General features: G+C 53.7%; 1 protein-coding gene across 6 annotated transcripts; it reads left to right on the plus strand.

Annotated features, from left to right (window-relative positions):
• The first annotated feature begins 2,588 nt into the window (after window positions 1–2,588).
• On the plus strand, window positions 2,589–23,531 carry LOC105497182 (mediator complex subunit 25). 6 transcript variants are annotated; one of them, XM_011768057.3, is made up of 18 exons: window positions 2,595–3,154; window positions 3,249–3,294; window positions 4,123–4,247; window positions 11,004–11,102; window positions 11,528–11,648; window positions 12,570–12,732; window positions 12,872–13,002; window positions 13,306–13,393; window positions 13,490–13,683; window positions 14,129–14,257; window positions 14,732–14,817; window positions 14,896–14,953; window positions 15,104–15,211; window positions 18,106–18,297; window positions 18,657–18,728; window positions 18,846–19,064; window positions 19,345–19,525; window positions 21,717–23,531. In XM_011768057.3, exons 1-18 carry the CDS (start codon window positions 2,898–2,900, stop codon window positions 21,959–21,961), a joined length of 2,514 nt encoding a protein of 837 aa, XP_011766359.1. In that variant the 5' UTR covers window positions 2,595–2,897; the 3' UTR covers window positions 21,962–23,531. The 6 variants fall into 6 exon arrangements, with proteins under 6 accessions (XP_011766360.1, XP_011766359.1, XP_011766361.1 ...); XM_011768059.3 differs by having other exon boundaries at window positions 2,600–3,154; window positions 21,846–23,531; XM_011768060.3 differs by lacking the exon at window positions 21,717–23,531 and adding an exon at window positions 19,964–20,096 and having other exon boundaries at window positions 2,604–3,154.
• The last annotated feature ends 1,922 nt before the right edge of the window (window positions 23,532–25,453 follow it).

Here is a 25,453-nt window from a genome sequence, read left to right on the forward strand (position 1 = left end):
TTAATCTTCCTTCATGTCTATTGATATTTTTTTTCCTTTTTCTGGATTACTTTTATCTTCCTTATAACTATTAAAATTTTAGTCACACAGGCATAAAAAAGGAGGGAACTGCTCTAGATGAAAAGAAACTTGAGACATAATGTCTAAATATGTGTGTGGTCTTTGTTTGGATGCTGATACAAATAAACCAACTGTAAAAACATATTTTGAGACAATTGGAACGTTTGATTACACACTTACTGTTAGATGATACTAAGAAGTTAATTTTGTTACAGGTAACAATGGCATACCAGTAATGTAAGAAAGTGTTCATAAAATTGGGAAAGATGCCTGCCAAGCACACAGGAGTAAAATATGATTGTACGGATTTGCTTTAAAAGGCTTCAGCAAATGAGACTGTCTCAAAAAAAAAAAAAAAAAAAAAAAAAAAGCTTCCGCAGGCTCACTGCCTGTAATTCGGGCACTCTGGGAGCCCGAAGTGGGTGGATCACCTGAGGACAGGAGTTTGAGACCAGCCTGGCCAACATGGTAAAACCCTGTCTTCATCAAAAATACAAATATTTGCCGGCGAGGTGGCACACGCCTGCAGTCCCAGCTACTCTGGAGGCTGAGGCAGGAGTATCAGTGGAACCAGGGAGGCGGAGGCTGCAGCGGGCCGACATTGCGCTACTGCACTCTAGCCTGGGCAAGCGAGATTTTGTAAAAAAAAAAAAAAAAAAAAAAAAAAAAACCCAATTAAAAATAATTTAAAATGATGAAGGTAAAAAGCTATATCATTGGACTTTCTGTAAGCACTTTCAATCGGTGGAGATTATGGTTTTTATTTTATTTTTATTTTTTTCAGACAGTCTCTCGCTCTGTGGCCCAGGATGGAGTTCAGTGGCGTGATCCGGGCTCACTGCAAGCTCCGCCTCCCGGGTTCACGCCATTCTCCTGCCTCAGCCTCCCGAGTAGCTGGGACTACAGGCACTCGCCAACACTCCCGGCTAATTTATTTATTTATTTATTTTTGTATGTTTAGTAGAGACGGGGTTTCACCGTGTTAGCCAGGATGGTCTCGATCTCCTGACCTTGTGATCTGCCCGCCTCGGCCTCCCAAAGTGCTGGGATTACAGGCGTGAGCCACGGCATCCGGTCCGGGTCAGGTTTCTTTCTATTAAAGTAAATATAAAGTGGCAGGGCACAGTGGCTAACACCTGGGATTGCTTCAGCCCAGGAGTTTGAGACATGCCAGGGCAACATAGTGAGACCCCATCTCTACAAAAAATTTAAAAATTAGGCCGGGCGCGGTGACTCATGCCTGTAATCCCAGCACTTTGGGAGGCCGAGGCCGGCGGATCACGAGGTCAGGAGATCGAGACCATCCTGGCTAACACGGTGAAACGCCATCTCTACTAAAAATACAAAAATAAAAAACAAGCCAGGCGTGGTGGTGGGCGCCTGTAGTCCCACGTACACGGGAGGCTGAGGCAGGAGAATGGCGTGAACCCGGGAGGCGGAGCTTGCAGTGAGCCGAGATTGCGCCACTGCACTCCAGCCTGGGAGATAGAGCGATACAACGTCTCGAGAAAAAAAAAAAAAAAAAAAATTAAAAATTAGCTGGGAGTGGTGGTGCGCGGCTGTGGTCCCAGCTGCTCTACAGGCAGAAGAGTGGCTCCAGTGCGAGCACTAGAGGCTGCCGTGAGCCAAGATTGGGCCACTGCACTCCAACCTGCACAACAGAAAGAGACCCTGTCTCAAAAAATAAAAATTAAAATTAAAAAGATAATAGTAATGCAGTGTTTCTATTTTTCTATATTATTCATCAATAAGATTTGTGTAGCACATTTCTGTCAACAAACACGTTAGATTATTCCAGTTGGTAGTGTATTTTTCAACTTGGTTTATGCAGTCTTTTGGGAAAAATTAATAAAGACTACGTTTTCTGACTTTGCTGTAGTGCTAAGAAACTCCATGGCAGTCATTAAGATTTTTTTCCTTCAGATAGTTTTCGAGTTTCATTTGTCGCACTTACATTTTTAATCTACCTGGAATGTATTTATGTTCTAGGCCAGTTTCTGGCTCCTCTCCCGGAAAACAACGCTCAGGTGTTGCTAAGCAACCCACACTTGGGTTGGTGTTCGGCTTCTTTTCAGGGGGAAAACAACTGCCCTCCCTTCCAAGTTGAGGACGACCTTAAAGCGTTGCCTAGTAACCTCGTTTCCGCCGATGTGATTGGATCCTTCCCGCCTCCCTCCCCCAGTCCGCCCGCCCAAAAGAACAGAATCAGAAACTTAATCTAACGGTTAGAAAACAAGGGCAGAGGTCCCGGCGCTGTGGCTCAGGACTGTAATCTTAGCACTTTGGGAATCCAAGGCGGGCGAATCACTTGAGGTCAGGAGTTCGAGAACAGCCTGGCCCACATGGTGAAACCCTTTCTCTACTAAAAATACAAAAATTAGCGAAGCCTGGTGGCGGGCACCTGTAATCCCAGCTACTCGGAAGGCTGAGGCAGGAGAATCGCTTGAACCCGGGAGGCGGAGGTTGTAGTGAGCCGAGATCGCGCCACTGCACTTCAGCCTGGGCGACAGGGCGAGACTCCCGTTTCGAAAACAAAAAACAAGAAAACAAAGGAAACAAAACACAAAAACGAAAACAAGGGCAGCGTACGCGTTGCATAGCAACCAGGTCTCCCGCCCCTCCCTTTGAGACAAGAGGCGGACCCAGACGCCCCGCTCAAAGATGGCGGCTGACTGAGCCGCTTTCAATTTATTTCGCTCTTGAGAATCCTGACAAGAATTCCGTCGAACCCATCAGGCCCCTAAAAGGGCTAAGTATGCCCTTTCTGAGTTTTCCACGCGGTGGAGGCGAAGGAGGATGGAGCTAGAACGAAGCCTCAGCGCGTGCCCCGCACAAACATGGCCGCATTCCCAGCGTCCCTAAACCGCCCGGCGCGGGTGCGCGCGCAGCGCAGGCGCATTTCCGCTCATTCCGCGGTGTCGGCTGCGGCGGCTGTGGCGGTGGCGGCTACCGCACGGGGTATGGTCCCCGGGTCCGAGGGCCCGGCCCGCGCCGGGGGCCTGGTGGCCGACGTGGTGTTTGTGATTGAGGGTACGGCCAACCTGGGACCCTACTTCGAGGGACTCCGCAAGCACTACCTGCTGCCGGCCATCGAGTGAGTGCCGTTTCCGCGGCTCTAACCCCGCCCTCCCATTTCAGTTTCCACAGCTTCTTGCCTGACTCCGACCTTTCACCTCCGACCCTCACAGGTATTTTAATGGTGGTCCTCCTGCTGAGACGGACTTCGGGGGAGACGTGAGTCTTGGGACTCCTGGGTCTGAGGGAGGAGGGGCTGGGGGCCTGGACTCCTGGGTCTGAGGGAGGAGGTGGGGCCTGGACTACTGGGTCTGAGGGAGGAGGGGTTCGGGGTCTGGACTCCTGGGTCTGAGGGAGGAGGGGTTCGGGGTCTGGACTCCTGGGTCTGAGGGAGGAGGAGTTCGGGGTCTGGACTCCTGGGTCTGAGGGAGGAGGGACAGGGGTCTGGACTCCTGGGTCTGAGGGAGGAGGGACAGGGGTCTGGACTCCTGGGTCTGAGGGAGGAGGAGTTCGGGGTCTGGACTCCAGGGTCTGAGGGAGGAGGGACAGGGGTCTGGACTCCTGGGTCTGAGGGAGGAGGGGATGGGGCTGAGATTCCTGGGTCTGAGGAAGGAGGAAGTTGAGGAGTTCCTGGTTCTGGAGGAACAGGAAGCTGGGAGCCCTGATTCCTTCTCTGAGGGAAAAGAGAATTGAGATCCCAGATTAAAAGTTTTTCTGGGCCGGGCGTGGTGGCTCAAGCCTGTAATCCCAGCACTTTGGGAGGCCGAGACGGGCGGATCACGAGGTCGGGAGATCGAGACCATCCTGGCTAACACGGTGAAACCCCGTCTCTACTAAAAAATACAAAAAACTAGCCGGGCGACGTGGCGGGCGCCTGTAGTCCCAGGTACTCGGGAGGCTGAGGCAGGAGAATGGCGTAAACCCGGGAGGCGGAGCTTGCAGTGAGCTGAGATCCGGTCCCTGCACTCCAGCCTGGGCGACAGAGCGAGACTCCGTCTCAAGAAAAAAAAAAAATAAATAAAAAGTTTTTCTGTTCTCCCCTCCCAGTATGGAGGGACCCAGTACAGCCTCGTGGTGTTCAACACAGTGGACTGCGCTCCCGAGTCCTATGTACAATGTCACGCTCCCACCAGCAGCGCCTATGAGTTTGTCACCTGGCTCGATGGCATTAAGTGAGCTTTTCCCCCACTTAGGGTGGGTTGGGGTTCCTGTGAGGGGCCGTGAATGAGGGATGGCTTGGGTTTGAGCTGCAGGAAACATCTCATACATGAAGCGATTTAAAGGACTTTGAAGGTGATTGTGTTTTTGTCAGAAGTCACTTTTGTGGCTTCTGTGTGCTCAGCAATGTTGCCAACCAGTTTAGAAGTAGGAAAAACTTCCCATTCAGGGAGGCCTGGCTGAGCTCCAGCAGCCACCTTGTACTTCCTGTGTGATTGTCCCCTTTCTGTCCTCTCTTTTTCTATTTACCCCGTTCTCCTTTTCCAGATGGGTACATTGTAGTCTCAATGCAGGGGGATGGGTCAGAGCCAAGATAGATCTCTCTGTGGCTTGAATCAGACCTTTTTTTTTTTTCTTTGAAACAGAGTCTTGCTCTGTCTCCCAGGCTGGAGTACAGTGGCAGAGTCTTGGCTCACTGCAACCTGCACCTCCCGGGTTCAAGCGATTCTGCCTCAGCCTCCTGAGTAGCTGGGATTACAGGCACACGCCACTACGCCCAGCTAATTTTTTATTTTTTTATTTTTTTTTATTTTTAGTAGAGATGGGGTTTCGCTATGTTGACCAGGCTGGTCTCGAACTTCTGACCTCACGTGATCTGCCTGCCTCAGCCTCCCAAAGTGCTGGGATTACGGGGGTGAGCCACTGTTCCGGGATTGAGGAGGACGGGAGAGAGTCTTCCGCTTAAAGCAAGAGAATCTTTCATTGAGTGCACTCAGGCCCAAGCAGACTTACGTCCAAAGACGGCCTGGAACAAAGACAGCACTTGACTTTTTTTTTTTTTTTTTTGAGACGGAGTCTTGCTCTGTCACCCAGGCTGGAGTGCAGTGGCCGGATCTCAGCTCACTGCAAGCTCCGCCTCCCGGGTTTACGCCATTCTCCTGCCTCAGCCTCCCGAGTACCTGGGACTACAGGCGCCCGCCACCTCGCCCGGCTAGTTTTTTTGTATTTTTTAGTAGAGACGGGGTTTCACCGTGTTAGCCGGGATCGTCTCTCGATCTCCTGGCCTCGTGATCCGCCCGTCTCGGCCTCCCAAAGTGCTGGGATTACAGGCTTGAGCCACCGCGCCCGGCCAACAGCACTTGACTTTTATACACACTTCACAAAAGGGGGTGGGCTAGCTTGAAGCAAACCTACAGTGGCGTGAAAGCAGGGATACAGAGGCAGGACAAAGACAGTTAATCAAATTGTTGTAACAGGTTTATAACTCAGGATTACACATAACCGTTGCTATGCAACCCAGATGTCCGTTATCTAGGTTTGCCTAGACACGGGCTTATCCCATAATCTTCACTATGGTGCCCAGGCAGCTCAGGCTTCTCATGACCTTCACTGTACTTTTTAGATAAAAGAGAATACTTGAAGTCATTAGTTACAGAGAACAGAAATCTATAAACTCATTCCATAAAACAAAGGAAAATTTGTTTTTTCTTCTCCCTATGTTGAGGGAGTGCTGGGAGAGTCTCCAAGAGCACATTAGATAATATTATCAAAACTTTTCCTGGGTCTGGGCTGTGTCTGTTGCTGCCTCTCAGGCAAGTCAGCCTAATACAGTAAAACTTATTTCTCTTTGTTTTTAATTTTATTTTTCTTTAATTTCCTGCCTTAACACCACACCTGGCGCTGGATCAGATTTTGATAGTTGACATTGTAGACTCTGGAGTCAGGCAGTCTGGGGTCAAATCCTGGCTCTTCCACCACAGAACTAACTCTCAGACCCAGGAGTCCATGTCCCCCCTGTGCCTAGTATCTCATCTCTGAACTGGGGATGTGGATAGTACTTGTATTAGTATTTCATTGTATTATTCTTAGGTGCATAACAGATTACCACCAAACTAACGGCTTCATACTGCAAACGTTTATCTAATGCAGTTTCTGTGAGTCAGGGACACAGGAGCGGCTTAGCTGGATGATTCGACTGAGGGTCTCACAAGGCAAGAGTCAAGAGGTCGGCAGGATTGCAGCCATCCAGGGGGTTTGACTGGCGGTGGGGAATCGGCTCCCAAGGTGGTGAGTCTGTGGCTGTTAGCCGCAAGACCTCTCCACGGGGCTGCTTAACTGTCTGACATGGCAACTGGCATTCCTCAGATTGAGTGACCCAATAGAGACAGCAAAGAGGAAGCCCCAGGCCTCTTTTTGAGGAAGGATTTCACTCTGTCACCCAGGCTGGAGTGCAGTGGCTCAGTCATGGCTCACTGCAGCCTTGACCTCCTGGGCTCAAGCTCAAGTGATCCTCCCACCTCAGCTTCCCAAGTAGCTGGAGTAGCAGAGACTGTAGCCAAATGCCAGCACACCTGGCTGATTTGTTAAAAATTTTTTTGTAGGTCGGGCGTGGTGGCTCATGCCTGTAATCCCAGCACTTTGGGAGGCTGGGGCAGGTGGATCACCTGAGGTCAGGAGTTCCAGACCAGCCTGACCAACATGGAGAAACCGCATCTCTACTGAAAATACAAGCGCTCCTCCTGCCTTGACCTCCTTAAGTACTGGAGTGCTGAGATTACAGGCCTTAGCTGGGCATGGAGGCGCATGCCTGTAATCCCAGCTACTCAGGAGGCTGAGGTAGGAGAATAGCTTGACCCCGGGAGGTGGAGGTTGTGGTAGGCCAAGATCACACCATTGCACTCCAGCCTTAGCAACAAGAGTGAAACTGTCTTAAAATAAAAAAAATTAAAAATAAATTTTTTTTTGTAGTGGCTGGGCATGGTGGCTCATGCCTGTAATCCTAGCACTTTGGGAGGCCAAGGCGGGCAGATCACCTGAGGTCAGGAGTTCAAGACCAGCCTGGCCAACATGGTGAAACCCCGTCTTTACTAAAAATAAAAAAAATGGCCGAGCGTGGTGCCTCATGCCTGTAATCCCAGCACTTTGGGAGGCAGAGGTGGGCAGATCATGAGGTCAGGAGGTCGAGATCATCCTGGCTAACAAGGTGAAACCTCCTGTCTACTAGAAATACAAAAAATTAGCCGGGCGTGGTGTTGGGCACCTGCAGTCCCAGCCACTCAGGAGGCTGAGGCAGGAGAATGGCGTGAACCCGATAGGCAGAGCTTGCAGTGAGCTGAGATCGCGCCTGGGTGACAGGGCAAGACTCCGTCTCAAAAAAAACAAACAAAAAGAACCACATACAAAAATTAGTCGGGTGTGGTGGCATGTACCTGTAATCCTAGCCACTCGGGAGGCTGAGGCAGGAGAATCACTTGAACCCAGGAGGTGGAGAGATTGTGCCACTGCGCTCCAGCTTGGGTGACTGAGTGAGACCCTGTCTCAAAAAAAATTGTTTTTTGTAGAGTCGAGGTCCTGCAATGTTGCCCAGGCTGGTTTTGAACTCCTGGTCTCAAGTGATCCTCCACTTCAACATCCCTAAGTGCTAGGATTACAGGCATGAGCCGCTGCACCCAGAGGCCCCACTAGGCTCTTTGTAATCAAGTCTTGGAAGTTACATGTCATTATTCCTGTTACATTCTTTTTTTTTTTTTTTTTTTGGAGACGGAGTCTCGCTGTCGCCCAGGCTGGAGTGCAGTGGCCGGATCTCAGCTCAGCTCACTAGAAGCTCCGTCTCCCGGGTTTACGCCATTCTCCTGCCTCAGCCTCCCGAGTAGCTGGGACTACAGGCGCCCACCACCACGCCTGGCTAGTTTTTTGTATTTTTTAGTAGAGACGGGGTTTCACCGTGTTAGCCAGGATGGTCTCGATCTCCTGACCTCGTGATCTGCCCGTCTCGGCCTCCCAAAGTGCTGAGATTACAGGCTTGAGCCACCACGCCCGGCCCACATTCTTTTTTTTAACCTGAGACAGGGTCTTGCTCTGTTGCCCAGGCTGGAGTGCAGTGGTGGGATCATAGCTTGCTGCAGCCTCAACCTCTTGGGCTCGAGTGATCCTCCCACCTCAGGCTCCTGAGTAGCTAGGACTACAGGTGGGCACCACCATGCATGACTGATTTCTTTATTTTAATTCTTGTAGAGATGAAGTCTTGCTGTGTTGCTCAGACTGGTCTTGACCTCCTGGCCTCAAGCAATCCTCCTGCCTTGACCTCCCTAAGTGCTGGAGTGCTGAGATTACAGGCCTGAGCTGCGGTGCCAAGTCCACTTCTGCCATATTGCATTTAGTGTGCAGTATAAGCCTGTCCCATTCAGTGTAGGAGGAGACTGCACAGGGTGTGAATTACATGAGGCTGAATTGCTGGGTGCTGTATTGGGGGCTGGGTACCACAATCTCATAGGGATGTTTGGAGAATTAAGTTAGTTGATGACTGTTTAATACAGTTCCTGGCATGTATTAAGTGCTGTGTAAGTGTTTGCTAGGATTTTGTGCCTCACTTTCCTGGTTTGCAGATGGATAATTGTAGTGTGTATCTCCCTGTTAGAAGGATCACAGGAGCTAAGTTGTGTACTGTGTTTCACTTAGGGCCTGGTGTGCAGTCAGGGTTCATTAAACAACACCTGTTCGTAGTAGCTGCCGTTACCTCTGTACGCTTCTGGAGCAGGTGTTTGTTGAGCATCTGCTTTGTTCCAGGATGTGTGTACAAGTGCTGGGTGCAGGATGTATAGTGAAAAGGTGACACAGAAGCTTTCCCTTTGTGATAGCTGGAATTTGTAGGTGACATAGAGCAGAGTTTCTCATCCTTGGCCTTAGTGACCCTGTGGACACAATCATTTCTTGTAGTGGGGGCTGTCCTGGGTATTGTAGGATGTTTAACAGCATCCTTGGCCTCTACTCACTAGATACCAGTAGCCCCCTCCCAAAGGTGTGACAACCAAAAATGTCTCCAGGCATTATAAAATATGCCCTGCCACATGGCCCTGCCAGGCCTCCAGTGCGCTGAGTACTCAGCAGACGGTTCCTAGGCCTTGTGTGACCTGGGGCTCAGACACCTTGGTGTCTCTCATGGAGGACTGCACATGGTGTGGAGAGAAGCTTGACAGCTGCAGTATCAGGTGATCTATGATGTGATTAAGGGCAGGCCCTAAAATTAGGTGGCACGTAGGGAAGGCTTCCTGCAGGAGGGCACACCAGGATGGGTGTCGTAGCTTCACTGGATTCCATCTGGGCTGGAATGGGTGTGTTCCAGCACATGCAGAGACCTGGATGTCTGGGCTTCATCAGTCGAGAGGACCTATAGGCGCGGGCATGGAGCAGGAGAGCAGGGTGCAGGACTCAAAGGCCTCGGATGCCAGGCCAAGGGCCTGGGTTGGTTCCAGCCTTGATGAACACGGTTGGGCTTGTAGCTATTTGTTCATTTAGCTTACATTTCCTGAGGCCTCCCGTGTGCCCCACTGTGGTGGGCAAGCCTGGGGGTGAGAGAGGACTCAGACCCCATCCCGGCCTTGGGGGAGGTAGGGTCAGAGACCACATCTCAGAGGGACAGGGCCCTCAAGACCCTCAGAGGGGCGCTCAGTCTCCACACACGTCCCCTGCAGCAAAGATCAGCCTCTTACAACTATGTGACTGGAAGAATGGTGGCAACCACAGCTGCCCTTGAGGAGAGGCCATCCCCAGGCCACAACCCATGTGGGACAGATGCTGCGACGCGACTGCAGATCAGGCGGAGGAGAAACGAGAGTCTGTATGTGTTAGTTTCCCAGGCTGCTGTAGCAAAGTATGAGAAACTGGCCAGAAGAATGGAAATCGATGTCTCAGGGTCTTGGAGGCTGGAAGTCCAAAATCCAGGTGGTAGGGCCAGGCTGTCTCTGAAACCTTATAGGGGAAGGGCCCTTCTGCCTCTCCCGGCGCCTGGTGCGCCCAGACCTTCCTGGCTGAGGCTGCATCACCCATCCTCACGTGGCCTCTCCCTGTGTCTCTTTGTGTCCTTGTGTCTTCCCTCTGTATGTGTGTCCGTGTCCACGTTTCTGCTTTTCACAGACACCAGCCATAGTGGATTAGGGTCTGCAATTTAACTCGATTACCTGTGTAAAGATCTTTCCAAATCAGGTCACCTTCTGAGGTACTGGGACTTAGGACCTCAACCTGTCTTTTTGAGGGGGGCACACTTCAGCCCATAAGACTGGGAGGACAGAGGAGGCCCCCATCTCTGGCCGGGAAGGTGAAGTGGGGCCAGGACTGATTTGGAGCAGACAGCCCAGAGAGGGAAGGGGACAGCAGGAGGCTGGGCAGGGAGTCAGTCACTCCAGGGTTGGAGTCAGCACAGGATCCTAGGCTTGGGGTTCCCAGCCCTTTCCCATTCCCTCCCAGTCCTCATGATTAAGACAATAAATGTCGGCTGGGCGCGGTGGCTCACGTTTGTAATCCCAGCACTTTGGGAGGCCGAGGCGGGTGGATCATGAGGTCAGGAGACCGAGACCATCTTGGCGAACACGGTGAAACCCTGTCGCTACTAAAAACACAAAAAATTTGCTGGGCGTGGTGGCGGGCACCTGTAGTTCCAGCTACTCAGGAGGCTGAGGCAGGAGAATGGCGTGAACCTGGGAGGCGGAGCTTGCAGTGAGCCGAGATTGCACCACTGCACTCCAGCTTGGGTGACAGAGCAAGACTCCATCTCAAAAAAACAAAAAAACGCACACAACAAGTGTCCCCTGTCCTGTCTGGTACTGATGCTGTGCTAGCACCAGGGATCGGGTAGGGAACTCAGCGGTGTCCCTGTCATCCCAAGGTGCATACTCCAGGATAGGGTGGGGGACAGCATGGGAGCAGGCTCTTCAAGCATGGTCTGGGGGCAGGGATGATGGCAACCCTGGGGGCTGACTGCTCTGCCCCTACAGGTTCATGGGTGGGGGTGGCGAGAGCTGCAGCCTCATCGCGGAAGGACTCAGCACAGCCTTGCAGCTGTTTGATGACTTCAAGAAGATGCGTGAGCAGATGTGAGTGCCCCGTCTGCCCAGGCTGGGTCAGTCTCTCTCTGCCTGGCCCGGAACCACTTTGCCTGTCGAGTGGCTCTACCTCTAGCCTCACCCTGTAGGGCATGGGCTCTGTGTCCCCAAGCACGCTGAGCCAGGAGGCTGCAGGTTTGTTCTTGGGGGAGGTCTAGGCAGTGCCTGGTCTCAGCGTCCCCATCAGGAAGCAGTGCCAACTGTGGGTGTCACTCCTGCGTGCTCTGCCTGCTGGGTGACAGAGAGCACATTCCAGAACCTCTCAGGGCCTCAGTGTTGTCAGCTGTAATAAATTATGGGCGTTGCTTCTGATTCCATATGAGGCTGAATATGTGCGCCTCCACTGGTGCTGGGTCTGGGTTCCATCTCAGGGCCCCTGTTGCTGCCGGCTCCATGTCTTCTCTCATTCCTGGTAGTGGCCAGACGCACCGGGTCTGCCTCCTCATCTGCAACTCGCCTCCATACCTGTTGCCTGCTGTTGAGAGCACCACGTACTCTGGATGCACAACTGAGAATCTCGTGCAGCAGATTGGGGAGGTGAAGACTCCAGGGTCTGAGGGAGGAGGGTCTGGGGGCCAGGATTCTTGGGTTTGAGGCAGGAGGCACTGAGGGCCTGGACTCCTGGGTCTGAGGGAGGAGGCACTGGGGGCCTGGACTCCTGGGTCTGAGGGAGGAGGCACTGGGGGCCTGGACTCCTGGGTCTGAGGGAGGAGGCACTAGGGGCCTGGACTCCTGGCTCTGAGGGAGGAGGCACTGAGGGCCTGGACTCCTGGGTGTGAGGCAGGAGGCACTGAGGGCCTGGACTCCTGGGTCTGAGGGAGGAGGCACTGGGGGCCTGGACTCTTGGGTCTGAGGGAGGAGGCACTGGGGGCCTGGACTCTTGGGTCTGAGGGAGGAGGCACTGGGGGCCTGGACTCAGTCACAGAATAGTCACAGACTGGCGACCAGCTTTGCTTACTCTCTTTTTTTGAAACAGAGTCTGGCTCTGTTACCCAGGCTGGAGTGCAGTGGTGTGATCTTGGCTTACTGCAGCCTCTGCCTCCTGGGTTCAAGCAATTCTCGTGTTTCAGCCTCCCGAGTAGCTGGGATTATAGACGCCCGCCATCACGCCCAGCTAATTTTTGTATCTTTAGTAGAGACGAGGTTTCACCATGTTGGCCAGGCTGCTTTCGAACTCCTGGCCTCACGTGATCTGCCTGACTCGGTCTCACAAAATCCTGGGATTACAGACGTGAGCCTCCACACCTAGCCCACTTAGTCTTACTGACAAAACCAGAACGTAGAGTCTCCCGGGGCAGGCAATACCAGGTTTCAGGGTCTCCTGCCTCAAAGCCCAGTGGGAATTGTGGTTGTAGGACTGGTGCTGTCCAGCCACACAGCAGCTGTGGTAGGTTGGGGGCTGGCCCCAACACCCCTATGGAGGGGGCCCGTCATGACTGCTGGGTCCCTCTCCTATAGCGGGGGATCCACTTCTCCATCGTGTCTCCCCGGAAGCTGCCTGCACTTCGGCTTCTGTTTGAGAAGGCAGCCCCCCCGGCCTTGCTAGAGCCGCTGCAGCCTCCGACAGATGTGAGCCAGGACCCAAGGCACATGGTGCTGGTTCGGGGGCTCGTGCTGCCCGGTGAGGCCTGGGCACCGCGCGCGGGGATCGGGGGCTCGACGTGTTTCCCAGCTCTCTCTGACTTGGATTTTGGATTTCTCTCCCCTTTCTCCATCTTGAATCCCTTCTTTCCGGGGTTGGCCATCCCTCCTGCTCTCAGTTGGGGGTGGCTCTGCCCCAGGCCCCCTCCAGCCAAAGCAGCCAGTCCCCCTGCCTCCTGCCGCACCCTCCGGTGCCACTCTCTCAGCAGCTCCCCAGCAGCCTCTGCCCCCCGTCCCCCCGCAGTACCAGGTATGGATGTTTCCAGGAAGGGACATGCTTCTGGGGACTTGCTGGAGCCCTGGCCCCTGGGGAGAGATCTAGTTGCATGTTGGAGCTTGTGGGATGATGGGAGTCCCATGGGACATTGGGAGGGTGGGACTCCTGGGGCCATGGAAGCTCATCTGCTAGGTGATGGGTGTCGTGAGCTTCTGAGCTCTCCCAGCTGGGGCAGCTGTGCCTTGTGGGGCCGTGGGTGGTGTGACCTCGTGGGACACCAGGATTGGAGGGCCATGGTCCTCACCAGTCCCTTTCCTTCTTCCCTTCTACCCACAGGTTCCTGGGAACCTGAGTGCAGCTCAGGTGGCCGCCCAGAATGCAGTGGAGGCCGCCAAGAACCAGAAGGCTGGGCTGGGCCCTCGCTGTGAGTCCTGGGGCGAGAATGAAGGGGCGGGCAGGGGCCAGGCAGGCCTCCCTCCACACACTTGTTCCTCACTTCTTCCCTTGGTCTCTCCCACAGTCTCGCCCATCACCCCTCTCCAGCAAGCTGCTCCCGGAGTGGGTCCCCCCTTCAGCCAGGCCCCAGCTCCCCAACTACCCCCAGGACCCCCTGGTGCCCCCAAGCCACCACCTGCTTCCCAGCCCAGTCTGGTCTCCACCGTGGCCCCTGGCTCCGGTCTGGCTCCCACAGCGCAGCCCGGGGCACCGTCCATGGTAGGTGCCTGCACACCTCCTGCCCCCACTCCTTCCTCCTGCTGCCCACAGCTAGGACAGTTAAAGGATGAGTCATTTGCCTTCCAGGGGGGTGTGGATCTGGTGGCCCTGGGGCCTTGGGGGCTCGTGGTACGTGTGCTGCAGATGCCTGAGATGAGGGTCTGGGGACGGAATGGGGAGGCTCATGGCTCCAGGTGGGTCAGGGCTGTTCTGAGAAACCCAAGGAATCCCTGGGTTTGGGAGTCCGGGGCATCACACAGCTTACGAGTCCTGGAATCCTGCAGCATCCAAGCATTTGAGGTCCTGGGGCTGGCCAAGTGCTGTTCTGGGAATGGATGAGCAGAAGAAGGGGCCTTTCCTTCTTCCTGGTTTGCCCTCACAGGATGGCCCCCAGAGGCCCCCCTCTTTCCCCATTCTCATGGCCCTCCTTCCTCCTCTCTGGCAGGCAGGCACTGTGGCCCCAGGAGGGGTGAGTGGCCCTTCCTCAGCCCAGCTAGGAGCCCCAGCCCTCGGTGGGCAGCAGTCAGTCTCCAATAAGCTTCTGGCATGGAGTGGGGTCCTCGAGTGGCAGGAGGTGAGGGGCCTGAGGGTCCATTGGGCACTTGGGACTCCTGGGGCCATGGGGCTGGACATGTGGGACTCATGGGTCACATGCATGGGGTTTGCAATGCTGGGTTTGGGGGCATTCCTTGGGCTGGACCCGTGGGATCCGGGACCAGGCCAGGAGCCCCATGGAGCAGTGGGACTTGCGGTACAGAAGAGAGTCCCCATGCAAAGAACCCAGAAAAGCCTAGGATTTGGGGCCCAGAGAAGGGCCCAGGTGATGTAGCACCTGGGGCACAGTGGATTGTGGGATTTAGGGGCCGGGCACGTAGCCCTAACATTTGAGGAATTGAAGGTTTGCTGGTCTGGAGGAGGGGCCAGGGGCTCATGGGACTTAAACTGGGGAACATCTTGAGCTTTGGGGCCAGCAGGCTAGGACATGAGGGCTCAAGGGGACTGAGGCTTATGGCCCTTTTTACTTTGACATGCTCTTTTTCCCCCTCAGAAACCCAAACCTGCCTCAGTGGATGCCAACACCAAGCTGACACGGTCACTGCCCTGCCAGGTCTATGTGAATCATGGCGAGAACCTGTAGGTGACTGTCGGGTGGGGTGCGGTGGGGCTGGGGCTGGCCCCCTTCTCACACCTCTCCTGGCATCACCCCCCCAGGAAGACTGAGCAGTGGCCCCAGAAGCTGATCATGCAGCTCATCCCCCAGCAGCTGCTGGTGAGTGGTGGTGGAGGGCCAGCCCTGCTGCCAGGCAGCCCTCACCCTACTGTCTCTTCCCTGTTCCCTGCCCTACCCCCACTCCCTGCCTCGTGTCCCCACCTCACTTGCCCACACCAACATGCCAGCTGACTTCTGTGTCTCCCGCAGACCACCCTGGGCCCTTTGTTCCGGAACTCAAGGATGGTCCAGTTCCATTTCACCAACAAGGACCTGGAGTCTCTCAAAGGCCTCTACCGCATCATGGGCAATGGCTTCGTGAGTCCAGGGCATTGGGGGCCGAGGGGCATTAACTCTTGTACTGCTTTCTGCTGACCTTTGAAGGGAATCCCAGAGTGCCTGGGCCCACGGAAGCCGTTTTTGATGGTTGGGTGGACTTCATGCCCTTAGGTTCCTCGCCTTTCTTCTAGAGCCTTGACTTTTATTATAATCATCGTATGCACCAGATTGAGGGATATTCCACATTAAAAATGTGAGCTGGATGTGACTGGAGCAGTTAGGAGGAAGCTGTTGATTCTGGCATGGGTTTATGGGATGTGTTCGTTTCCTGTGGCTGCGGTAACACATTACCACAAGCAGAGGGGCTCAAAACAACAGAAATGTGTTCGATCCCAGTTCTAGAGGCCAGAAGCCCAAGGTCAGGGTGTTGGCAGGACCGCGCTCTCTCTAGAGGCTCGAGGGAAGGCCTCCTCATTGCCTCTTCTAGCCAGTAACCCCAGGCTGCAGGTGGCATCGCTCCAGGGTCTTCCTTGATCCTGTGGCTGTCTTCCCTCTGTGTGTGTCTCTATGTGGCATTTTCTGTATCTCTGTGTCCCTGTGCTTATAAGGACATCAATCATTTTGGATTAGGCCCCATTTTCCTGACCTCATCTTACTACAACTGCAAAGACCTTCTTTCCAGATAGAGTCTGGAAAAGGTGCTGGAGACTGGAACCTCAGTTTAGCTTTCTGGTTTTGTTTTTTGAGACAGAGTTTCACTCTTGTCACCCAGGCTGGAATGTAGTAGTGCAATCTTGGCTCACAGCAACTTCCGTCTCCCGGGTTCAAGCGATTCTCCTGCCTCAGCCTCCCGAGTAGCTGGGATTACAGGCATGTGCCACTATGCCTGGCTAATTTCTGTATTTTTTAGTAGAGACAGGGTTTCACCACGTTGGCCAGGCTGGTCTCGAACTTCTGACCTCAAGTGATCTGCTGCCTTGGCCTCCCAAAGTGCTAGGATTACCAGTGTGAGCCACCGCACCCAGCCTCAGCATAGCTTTCTGGGAGACACAGTTCACCTTGTAACTCGGGGAAGGAGCAGATCAGTTACTTCTGTGCACCAGGCATTCCTGCACGAAAGAGGACCTTAGGGATCACCTCATGGGATCCTCACAGAACCGTGTGAAGAAGGCATTCCTGAGAGTTAGGAGTGCTTCTGGCTGCAAATAACATAGTTTTCCAAACAAATAGATAATTGGGGGCACTCAGAAAAAATTTTCTCTTATGATTCTGTGAGTCACCTGGGCTCAGTGGCCATCTCGCTTGGGGACTCTCATGGAATTGCCATCAGATGGCAGCTGAGACTCTGGTCGTCTGAAAGCTTGATTGGGCTGGATGTTCAAAATAGGCACTCCTCATAGGCCGGGCGTGGTGGCTCACGCCTGTAATCCTAGAACTTTGGGAGGCCGAGGTGGGCGGATCACGAGGTCAGGAAGATTGAGACCATCCTGACTAACACGGTGAAACCCCGTCTCTACTAAAAATACAAAAAATTAGCCGGGCGTGGTGGCGGACGCCTGTAGTCCCAGCTGCTCCGGAGGCTGAGGCAGGAGATTGGCGTGAACCCGGGAGGCGGAGCTTGCAGTGAGCCAAGATCGCACCACTGCACTCCAGCCTGGGACAGAGTGAGACTCCGTCTCAAAAAAACAAAACAAAACAAACAAAAACAGCTCCTCACACAGCACTGGCTGTTGGCTGGGGCTTGGCTAGGACCGGCCATCCCAGTGTCTGCACATGGCCTGTCCACATGGCCACACTGTGGCAGCTGAGTTCTGAGAGGACAGGCGTTGTAGGAACAGGCATTTATTTTTTTGCACAGAACAGGACATCCAGAGGGGGCCAGCTATTGGGGTTGGTTTCATAGGTCTGTGACATCAGGGGCAGGGCCCTGTGGTTCTCTTGACCTCTCCTGTATAGTCACAGGGTAGCTCCCATGGCTCCAGGCATTCCATATGCCTTCATGAAGGAGGGGAAGGGGGCTGTGTATTTCCCTTTCTTCAAGACAGCAGAGACTTTCTCAGATTCCCGAGCAGGCCTCCCTTTCACCTCCTGGCCCAGACCTAGGCCACTGGGCAGCACCTAGTTGATGGGAGGCTGCCGGGAGCAGATATCCATGACTGTCTGGGGCTGGGACATGTTGCAGCCCCAGATGGCATTGGGAATGCAGGGGAGGAGGACACTTGGATTTGGATTAGGCAGCTAGCAGTGTCTGTCTCAGGCAGGAAACTGAGGCTCAGAGAAGTCAGCTCACTTGGCCAAGGTCAGCCTCGCCTCCCTCAGGAGCCCCTGCCCTGAATGCTCCATGTGTTACCCCCCTGATGACCAGTGATGTTTCCTGGGTGCTTCCTGTGGGCTGAGCCTCGGGCAGGGCTCTTGCTGTGGATCGGACATCCCATAGTCACAGCGACCCTGTGATGTGGGAGCACTCCCCGTGGGGTACACTGGCCGATGCTGAGGCCTGGAGGATCTCTTGAGGCCCAGGGTCCGACACCACCGTTGATCACAGGCCTGTGGGTACCGCGCTCTGCATCTAAGCCTCTCTGTCACAGCTGTGACTCTCAGCAGCCCTTTAAGGAGGCAGCCGTGGCATTTAATGCCCAAGGAAACTGGGGCATCCCATGAGGAGCAGGTGATGGCCAAAGGTTGAAGAGCTGGGCTCCAGCGCTTTCTCTCCACTTGCCCTCTCAGTGCACAGCCAGAACCCCAGCTTGCCCTGAGTGCCTCAGTTTCTGTCTCTGGAGCAGCCCACAGCACACCTGTTCTCCTCAACCTTCTATAGCAGAAACCTCACCTCTCCTTGCCCAGGGGGCCTCTAGAATCTTCTCGAGTGGGGAGGGGGTCAGGGCTCCCTCTTTCAGGGCATAAATGGTTCTGAAGAGCTGTTGTCCACCCAGGCGGGCTGCGTGCACTTCCCCCACACGGCGCCCTGTGAGGTGCGTGTGCTCATGCTCCTGTACTCGTCCAAGAAGAAGATTTTCATGGGCCTCATCCCTTATGACCAGAGCGGCTTCGTCAACGGCATCCGGCAGGTCATCACCAACCACAAGCAGGTCCAGCAGCAGAAGCTGGAGCAGCAGCAGCGAGGAGTGAGTGGTCACAGTTCCCAAACCAGCACTGCGACCCCCTCCTGCCCGGGCCCCACATGGCCCCCCGGGATCTCCAGGACCACAGACGCCCACCCTTCTCCCAATACATGGCACCCCTAAGCTAAGTCCCACTCAGATTTTCTTGCAGTCTCTCTCCTTTTTCAGCACCCACATCAAAGCCTTGACACAGAGCTTCCTACTGGGGACCTTGAAGCATACAGCGTCCCTCTCAGACCACTCACCCCCAAAGAGAATGTCCCTATCTCCTTACGAATTCCCCTCAGGGCACAGGTCCTCCTGCCTCAGATTCAGGACGCCACCACCCTCAGTTACTGACCTGCCCCTCTCTCCTCATGCAGATGGGGGGACAGCAGGCACCCCCAGGGCTGGGGCCCATTCTGGAGGACCAAGCGAGGCCCTCACAGAATTTGGTGAGGACAGGGCTGGCGGAGTGGGGGGTGAGTGGGGGAGGCCCCAGAGGCTGCTCTCTGTGCCTGCAGGAGGGACGTGAGGCCCGTCTCCCTCACCCCTGTGTCTCTTCCCACCAGCTCCAGCTCCGCCCACCGCAGTCCCAGCCTCAGGGTACTGTAGGGGCCTCTGGGGCCACGGGGCAGCCCCAGCCCCAAGGTACTGCCCAGCCCCCCCCAGGTGCCCCCCAAGGCCCTCCTGGAACAGCTTCTGGCCCACCCCCTCCTGGACCCATCCTTCGGCCTCAGAACCCTGGGGCCAACCCCCAGCTGCGAAGCCTCCTCCTCAACCCGCCACCGGTGAGATGTGGGGGTGGGGTAGTGGGAGTTCCAGATCCTGGCCTTGGCGGTTCTGGTCCTGTTGTCTGGGAGGAGGGAGGTTGACTGTGGTCAGTGGGCGTGAATGGAGACCCGCCCAGGGCTTTAGGCAGAAGACAGACCGCCTTCTCTCTGTCCATCCCCTACCTTTGAAGAAAAACTTCCCCTCACCACTAGCTGATGCGATCTCTGAGCAGTGTCTGTGTTGAGAGGTGGAGAGTCTCTATCAGGAGCCTCTGAGCCACTCTCTGTGTTCTCCCAGCCGCAGACCGGGGTGCCCCCACCCCAGGCCTCCCTCCACCACCTCCAGCCACCAGGGGCTCCTGCGCTGCTGCCCCCGCCACACCAGGGCCTGGGGCAGCCCCAGTTGGGGCCCCCACTCCTGCATCCACCACCTGCCCAGTCCTGGCCCGCACAACTTCCCCCGCGGGCTCCACTGCCAGGTAAGGGGACCCGGGGGAGGGCAGAGGTCTGGACTGAGTGTCCCAGCAGCTCCTGGGCTAGAGCACCGAGACGAAGTGCTTCTGGGAAGTAAAGACATAGGATCCAAGAATGAGGGTTCCCCCACGGGCTGCAGAGCTCTGAGGACTCTGGGAAAGTACAGCCCATGGGTCCAAGGACCTAGTGGGTTAAGAGTGTTTCCCATGATCCTCCTGTGTGTGCTCCTGGGATTGCTGGGAAATGTGGTCTTAGGGCCAGAGAAGTAGTTTTAGAGAAGGGCTCCCAAAGGCTCATGGGAAACAGCATATTTGTAACTAGATGGGGTTAGAAGGTGCTTCTGTTGGGTCCCCCAAGGGCTGCCTAGAAAACTTAGTGCCTCTGGGCCCTCCTGGGCCCAAGGGCCTACTGGGAGATGCAGTCCCTTCCCCACTGCCCCTCAGGTCAGATGCTGCTGAGCGGGGGTCCCCGAGGCCCGGTCCCCCAGCCGGGCCTGCAGCCCAGCGTCATGGAGGACGACATCCTCATGGATCTCATCTGAATCCCCAACACCCAATAAAGTTCCTTTTTAACACACGCCCCGGCTCCCGTCACTGACATCCCCCAGGACTGGGCAGGAGGAAACCCCAGGGGGCATCTCTGTCCTTGTTCTCACTTCAGCAGATATCCCTGGGGCCCTGGGTGGGTGACGCCGGGGCCTCCGTGGTAAGTCAGAGGCAGTCTGGTGCAACCTGGTTCGTGGGAGATGCAGGGACAGGCAGGCAGCGCTCAGGACTCAAGCTCTCATGGAGGTGGCGGGGCACCATGGGAGCCTGGAAGAGGTGTCTGACCCAGCCCCAGCTCCTCAGTCTTGAAAGAGAATCAGCTGTCAGGCCGGGAGGGAAGGAGGTGAGGGGTGATCTGGGTGCAGAGAACAACAGAAACTTTGAATACTCAAAGACAGGAGGAAGCCTGGGATGTTGAGAGGAGCAAATTGATGGATGCTTTTGGAGCATGAGCGTGTAGGGAGCTCATGTGTAGAGAGATGGGCAGGTGCAGAGTTTGAGGAGCTCAGATGCCAAACTGAGCAGCCTGTGGTTTGTCCTGGGGACACAGGAGAACCAGGAGACTTTGAGCGGTGGGGCGGGCTTAGGCCGGCTCTGGATGTCAGAAAGAGCCCTCTCAGCTGTGGAGCGTGATGAGACCAGACAGGAGGCCAGGAAGGGTGAGGCTGGGTGGTGGGGATGCTGGGGACTGGGGTAGAGGTTGGCTTCTGGGGTCAGGCCTACGTGATGGTAGGTGGTGGGGCTCCTGGGAGAAGGAGCTGGTAGTAAGTGTACGTGGTCCAAGGGACGTCCAGGTGACAGGTGCCATTTTGGGAGCTCAGGACGTGTCCTTAGGGGACAGTGTATGTTTGGGGTTCAAGCCACAGAAGCAGACAAGATCGCACATGGAGAGAGGGTGGTCCCCGGGTCCACATCAGAGACTGACCTTCCAGGGCTGTGGACGGGAAGACGGTGGGTCTGTCCCCAGGATGGAATACCCAGCAGGGAACAGGTTTGGGATGTGGCAAGGTGAGGGACCTAAAGGATGGCCTCAGAGACATCCTGAGGGCAGGGGATCCAGACAGGCTTGGAGCGCAGGGCGGTCTCTCCTGGAGGTGGAGAGTGAGTTGTCTGTTGTCGGACTCTGGACCAGTGTTGCTGAGAGCGCGGTCCATGCCTGGACCACCAGCATCCACATCATTTTGGATGCTGGTTAACGTACAGATTCACAGGCCCCACCCCAGGAGAGAGATTGCAATCTGGTGGCCTATGGGCCATGGTGCAGATGAGTTTTGTTTGGCCTTCCCTGTGTTAGCATATGTGGCATTTTTTTCTTGAGTTAGTTATAAAAATCAGGTTAATACACACACACACACACACACACACACACACACACACACACACACACAAAATCTGCAGTCTTGGCATCTTTTGACAAGTCAGAAGAATTGGCACCCCTGGGCCCGCCCTTCTGCCTGGCAACAACGGGCTGGAGCTGCCCCTCTCCATGGGGCGTGTGCTCTCCGGTTCGCCACAGTCCCCACCACTCCCTCTTGGCTCCCCTGTGAGGCAGAGAGTCACTGCCTTTGTCACGGGGCTTGCACTGTGGTTGTTCTGTGGTAGCATTCAGAGGAAAGTGAAATCTTTCTTGTACTCATGTCTGTATCACAAGCGGCAAAACGAAAGAGAGAAGGAGAGGGCCGCGTGTTTCGAGAAAAGTGGGAGCGAGCCTATTTCTTTGTGGAAGTGAAGAGCATGCCTATGTGTTTAATATGCAAACAAATCGTGTCTGTGTTGAAAGAATACAACCTGAAACGCCACTACGAATCAAAGCATAGCAAGAGCTACGACCAGTACACAGAGCAGACTCGAGACGCCATCCTCAGCGAACTGAAAAAGGGACTCAAATGTCAGTAGGGTTTGTCTTGAAAAGCGAATTAACAGAAGTGGTGCGGCAGTGGTACGCCGTTCCGGAATCACGTGAGAAGAATGACCTGGGCATTCAGAGCTACAGCAGATGGCGAGTTGATAAAGGAGCAGAGTGACGTGTCCTTTACAGAAACACATGACTGTTGAGACCATTATTTAAGTCTAACGGGCATTTGCGTTGCACAGTGAGTTGGAGATAACTTGGGGGATTTAGAAGTCCAGTTGCTTGAAAGAGTCAAATTCATTGTGGCCTTTTCTTTCGCTGCTCATAAACTATTACCACCCAGTTAGCTTTATTTATTTGTGGTGTTAAGAAACTTGATGTGACTGAAGAAGTCTGTGGCATGGTGCCAAGGCGGGCCCAACACTGGGAAAGGACTCATTTTTTTTTTTTTTGTATATTGAGAGAAAAGTTTCACATAGACTGGCCAGAGTTCTGAAGCACAACTACAGACAGCTGTCATGACAGGGGGACTTGACAGGACACCTTGAGCCAAGGTGACAATTTGGCAAGGACACGGAAGTCGGGTCGTTGCATCCATCATCAGGAGTTGACTTGTTCTGAGCAGCTGAACAGAACACACCATGATGCTCTCGACACTTCCGCTCCTGGGCTTTAGTCACGAGTGAGTTGATGATGACTTGACCTGAGAGATTTCACAGAAGCTCTGTGACTTGGTTGTGGAAGAAATTGAAACTGTACAAGTTAATCAGCTTGGTTCATTTTAAATCAAGCAAAAGCCACAGTGGGTTCCCCTGAGAAGGTTAGTCAAAGACTTCTGGTCAAGGTTATGACCGTTCTGAACACTGAATATTTCTCTGCAAGGATGTCCACAAACAGCTACTTGAATGTAAGATGGTATATGCTTGGTCCTGGCAAAAACGGGGAATCCACCAGCAAGGAAAAAAAAACATTTACTCTTTCCTACGCCACAGTTGGCTTTCAGAAATGAAAGACGTGGCCTGGACTATATTCACCTACGTCCTGGGGTGGAAGACCAAATTCCCCCAAAGGCCCTCGGAATCCAGACTCATGAGAAGGAAGAGACACTGTCCAGTTTGCCTTTGTTGGTAAATGTTTCTTGTGTGAATACAGACCATAAATAGTAATTGAACTACGGTACAATATGGCGCTGGTTCCTAAATACAAGTCTGTGTGAAGATGGTGAGATTCTACAACTATCTCCAGTAGTTGTCCTGAATATCCATGTTTGGGAGTACCCACGCTTGTGAACAGCTGTTTTCCGTTACGAACCTGAATCAAATTAAACATTGTTCCCAGTTTAAGGATTCAAGGCTGAATTCTAAACTGCCCATCCCCACCGTGCCACCCCAAGGCCTGACACATCTCGGTGTGGAAGGGAAGACGCCAGCCTTTTGGCTTCAACTCAAAGGCGCAAAAAGAATTATGAAAGAGAATTTTAATAATTAAATATTTCTATTTTTCAATTTGTATTTTTTCAATTTTGAATTTAAAAATATAAACTCCAGTATCATCCATGTTTGTATTATGTTCCATGCATTCACCATAGTTCAGTAAAGATCCGATTTGATGATATTTCTGGCCGTCGACTTTTCTTATACCTGGCTAGTTCACTCATTTATGTGACCCGCCTGGCCCCTGTAGGCATGTGAGTTTCCCATCCCTGCCCTGGAACTGCTGGATCCAGCGGGGGGAGGGCGGGGGTGTGGGAGTCGTGTGAGCAAGCTCTCTAGGCGATCCTCAGGAATGTGCGTGTGGAGCAGGAGGCGCTGGTGACAGTGAAGAAGTGAAAGTGGGGGATTTCCCAGGCAGCCTGTGTAGCAGGGTTTTTGAAAACTCAGATGGCTTCAGGGACCAGGCAGGTGATGAAAATGTGTGAAGCGGACGGGTGTAAGACAACAGGGAATGATGGGGACTGTGGCGAACTTGGAGAGTGCTTGCCCCGCCTAATGGCATTCAAATTGAAACCAAAAACACTGTGAGGACCAAACAAAATCTGCCTGTGGGTCTAATGAGGCCGCCAGGCCGCCATTTTGCGACCTCTGGAAGAAGGAGAAGACTCGAGAACAAGGACAGAACCCCGAGAAAGAGCCACGCGTAAGGTTTGGGCTGGGAGCCAGAAGCCAGGAGGAGAACCAGGCAAGTGTGGTATTCTGGAAGCTGAGTGTTTTTGAGGAGGGAGTGATCGACTCTGTCAGAAGCCGCTGAGAGGAGCAGGAAGCAGCCTTCGGTGTTTCCACCAGGGTGGCCACGTCCCCCGGCAAGGGAAACGCAGGTTTGGATCAGAAACAAATTGGTTAAAAGGAAAGGTTTCCAGTCGCCAGTTTGGCCATCTCATGCCAGTGGCGCCCTCTTGACCTTAACACTCAATTAGAGGAACCAGAGGGATTGTCGTGGCCTAATCACACTTGTTTATTGGAGTGAACCGGGGCTTGCTTATTAATAGTAGCAGACCTGTTAGGGGTGAAAGAAAATGCCCACCCACCAGCTCCAAAGAAGAATTAGGAGAAAAAGGACACCTTCTCAAAAGGGGTATTAAGAATGTATTTGTTTCAAGGTACACAAAACACTAACACATATTTTCTCACCATCTTGGCATTTAAAAAAAAATTAACTTTTAAAATGTATTGAGTTACACATACTAGAACAGTTTCCTAAAATGAAAAGGCACTGAAATGTGTGGAATAAAAAGGAGGCCCAGGCCGGGCACAGTGGTTCACGCCTGTAATCCCAGCACTTTGGGAGGCCGAGGCAGGTGGATCACCTGAGATTGGGAGTTCAAGACTAGCCTGACCAACATGGTGAAACCCTGTCTTTACTAAAAATACAAAATTAGCTAGCCATGGTGGCACATACCTGTAGTCCCAGCTACTTGGGAGGCTGAGGCAGGACAATCGCTTGAACTCGGGAGGCGGAGGTTGTAGTGAGCCGAGATTGCACCATTGCACTCCAGCCTGGGCAACAAGAGCAAAACTCCTTCTCAAAAAAAAGAGAGGAGGCCCAAGGAGTGAGGCCAGATCTAGACACATGGGACTCACCTCCCCATTTCATAGGCCAGGTAACAATAAGGCCTAAGAACTTCATGTGCACCTTAGAACCAGCCAACACCAACGGAGCAAATCTTTTGGGAAAGTTTTTCTCTGAATGCAAGGTTCTCCTAAGGCAAGAAATAGTGAAAACCCTAGAACAGCAGGGTTTAATCCCGAGATTTGTGCTGATTAGCTCTGTGACCTCAGGCAGGTCCCTGCGCATCTCTGAGCCTCACTTTCCCCATATGTCAAATAGTGACTACCCCAGAAGATTCTCATAAGGAATACACGATCTGGCCCAGCTCAGTCCTGGACACAGGAGAGCTGCTAGTAGCCACTGTTGTCATCTTTTGGCTGAAATTCACTCTAAGAAGGTAAAACGTGGGCAAAACTGTTTCTAGAAATGCATGCCAAGCTGGGCCTCACGCCTGTGATCCCAGCACTTTGGGAAGCCGAGGTAGGAGAATC

Source organism: Macaca nemestrina, chromosome 20 (assembly GCF_043159975.1).
Source record: "Macaca nemestrina isolate mMacNem1 chromosome 20, mMacNem.hap1, whole genome shotgun sequence".
Lineage (NCBI taxonomy): Eukaryota > Metazoa > Chordata > Mammalia > Primates > Cercopithecidae > Macaca > Macaca nemestrina.

Excerpts from the sequence above, each read along its gene's own strand:
- LOC105497182 (XM_011768057.3), top strand. The coding sequence starts at position 2,898 with ATGGCCGCATTCCCAGCGTCCCTAAACCGCCCGGCGCGGGTGCGCGCG. Across the intron at positions 11,649-12,569 it reads TCGTGCAGCAGATTGGGGAG|CGGGGGATCCACTTCTCCAT; the intron begins GTGAAGACTCCA and ends CCTCTCCTATAG. Across the intron at positions 13,394-13,489 it reads GGCTGGGCTGGGCCCTCGCT|TCTCGCCCATCACCCCTCTC; the intron begins GTGAGTCCTGGG and ends TCTCTCCCACAG.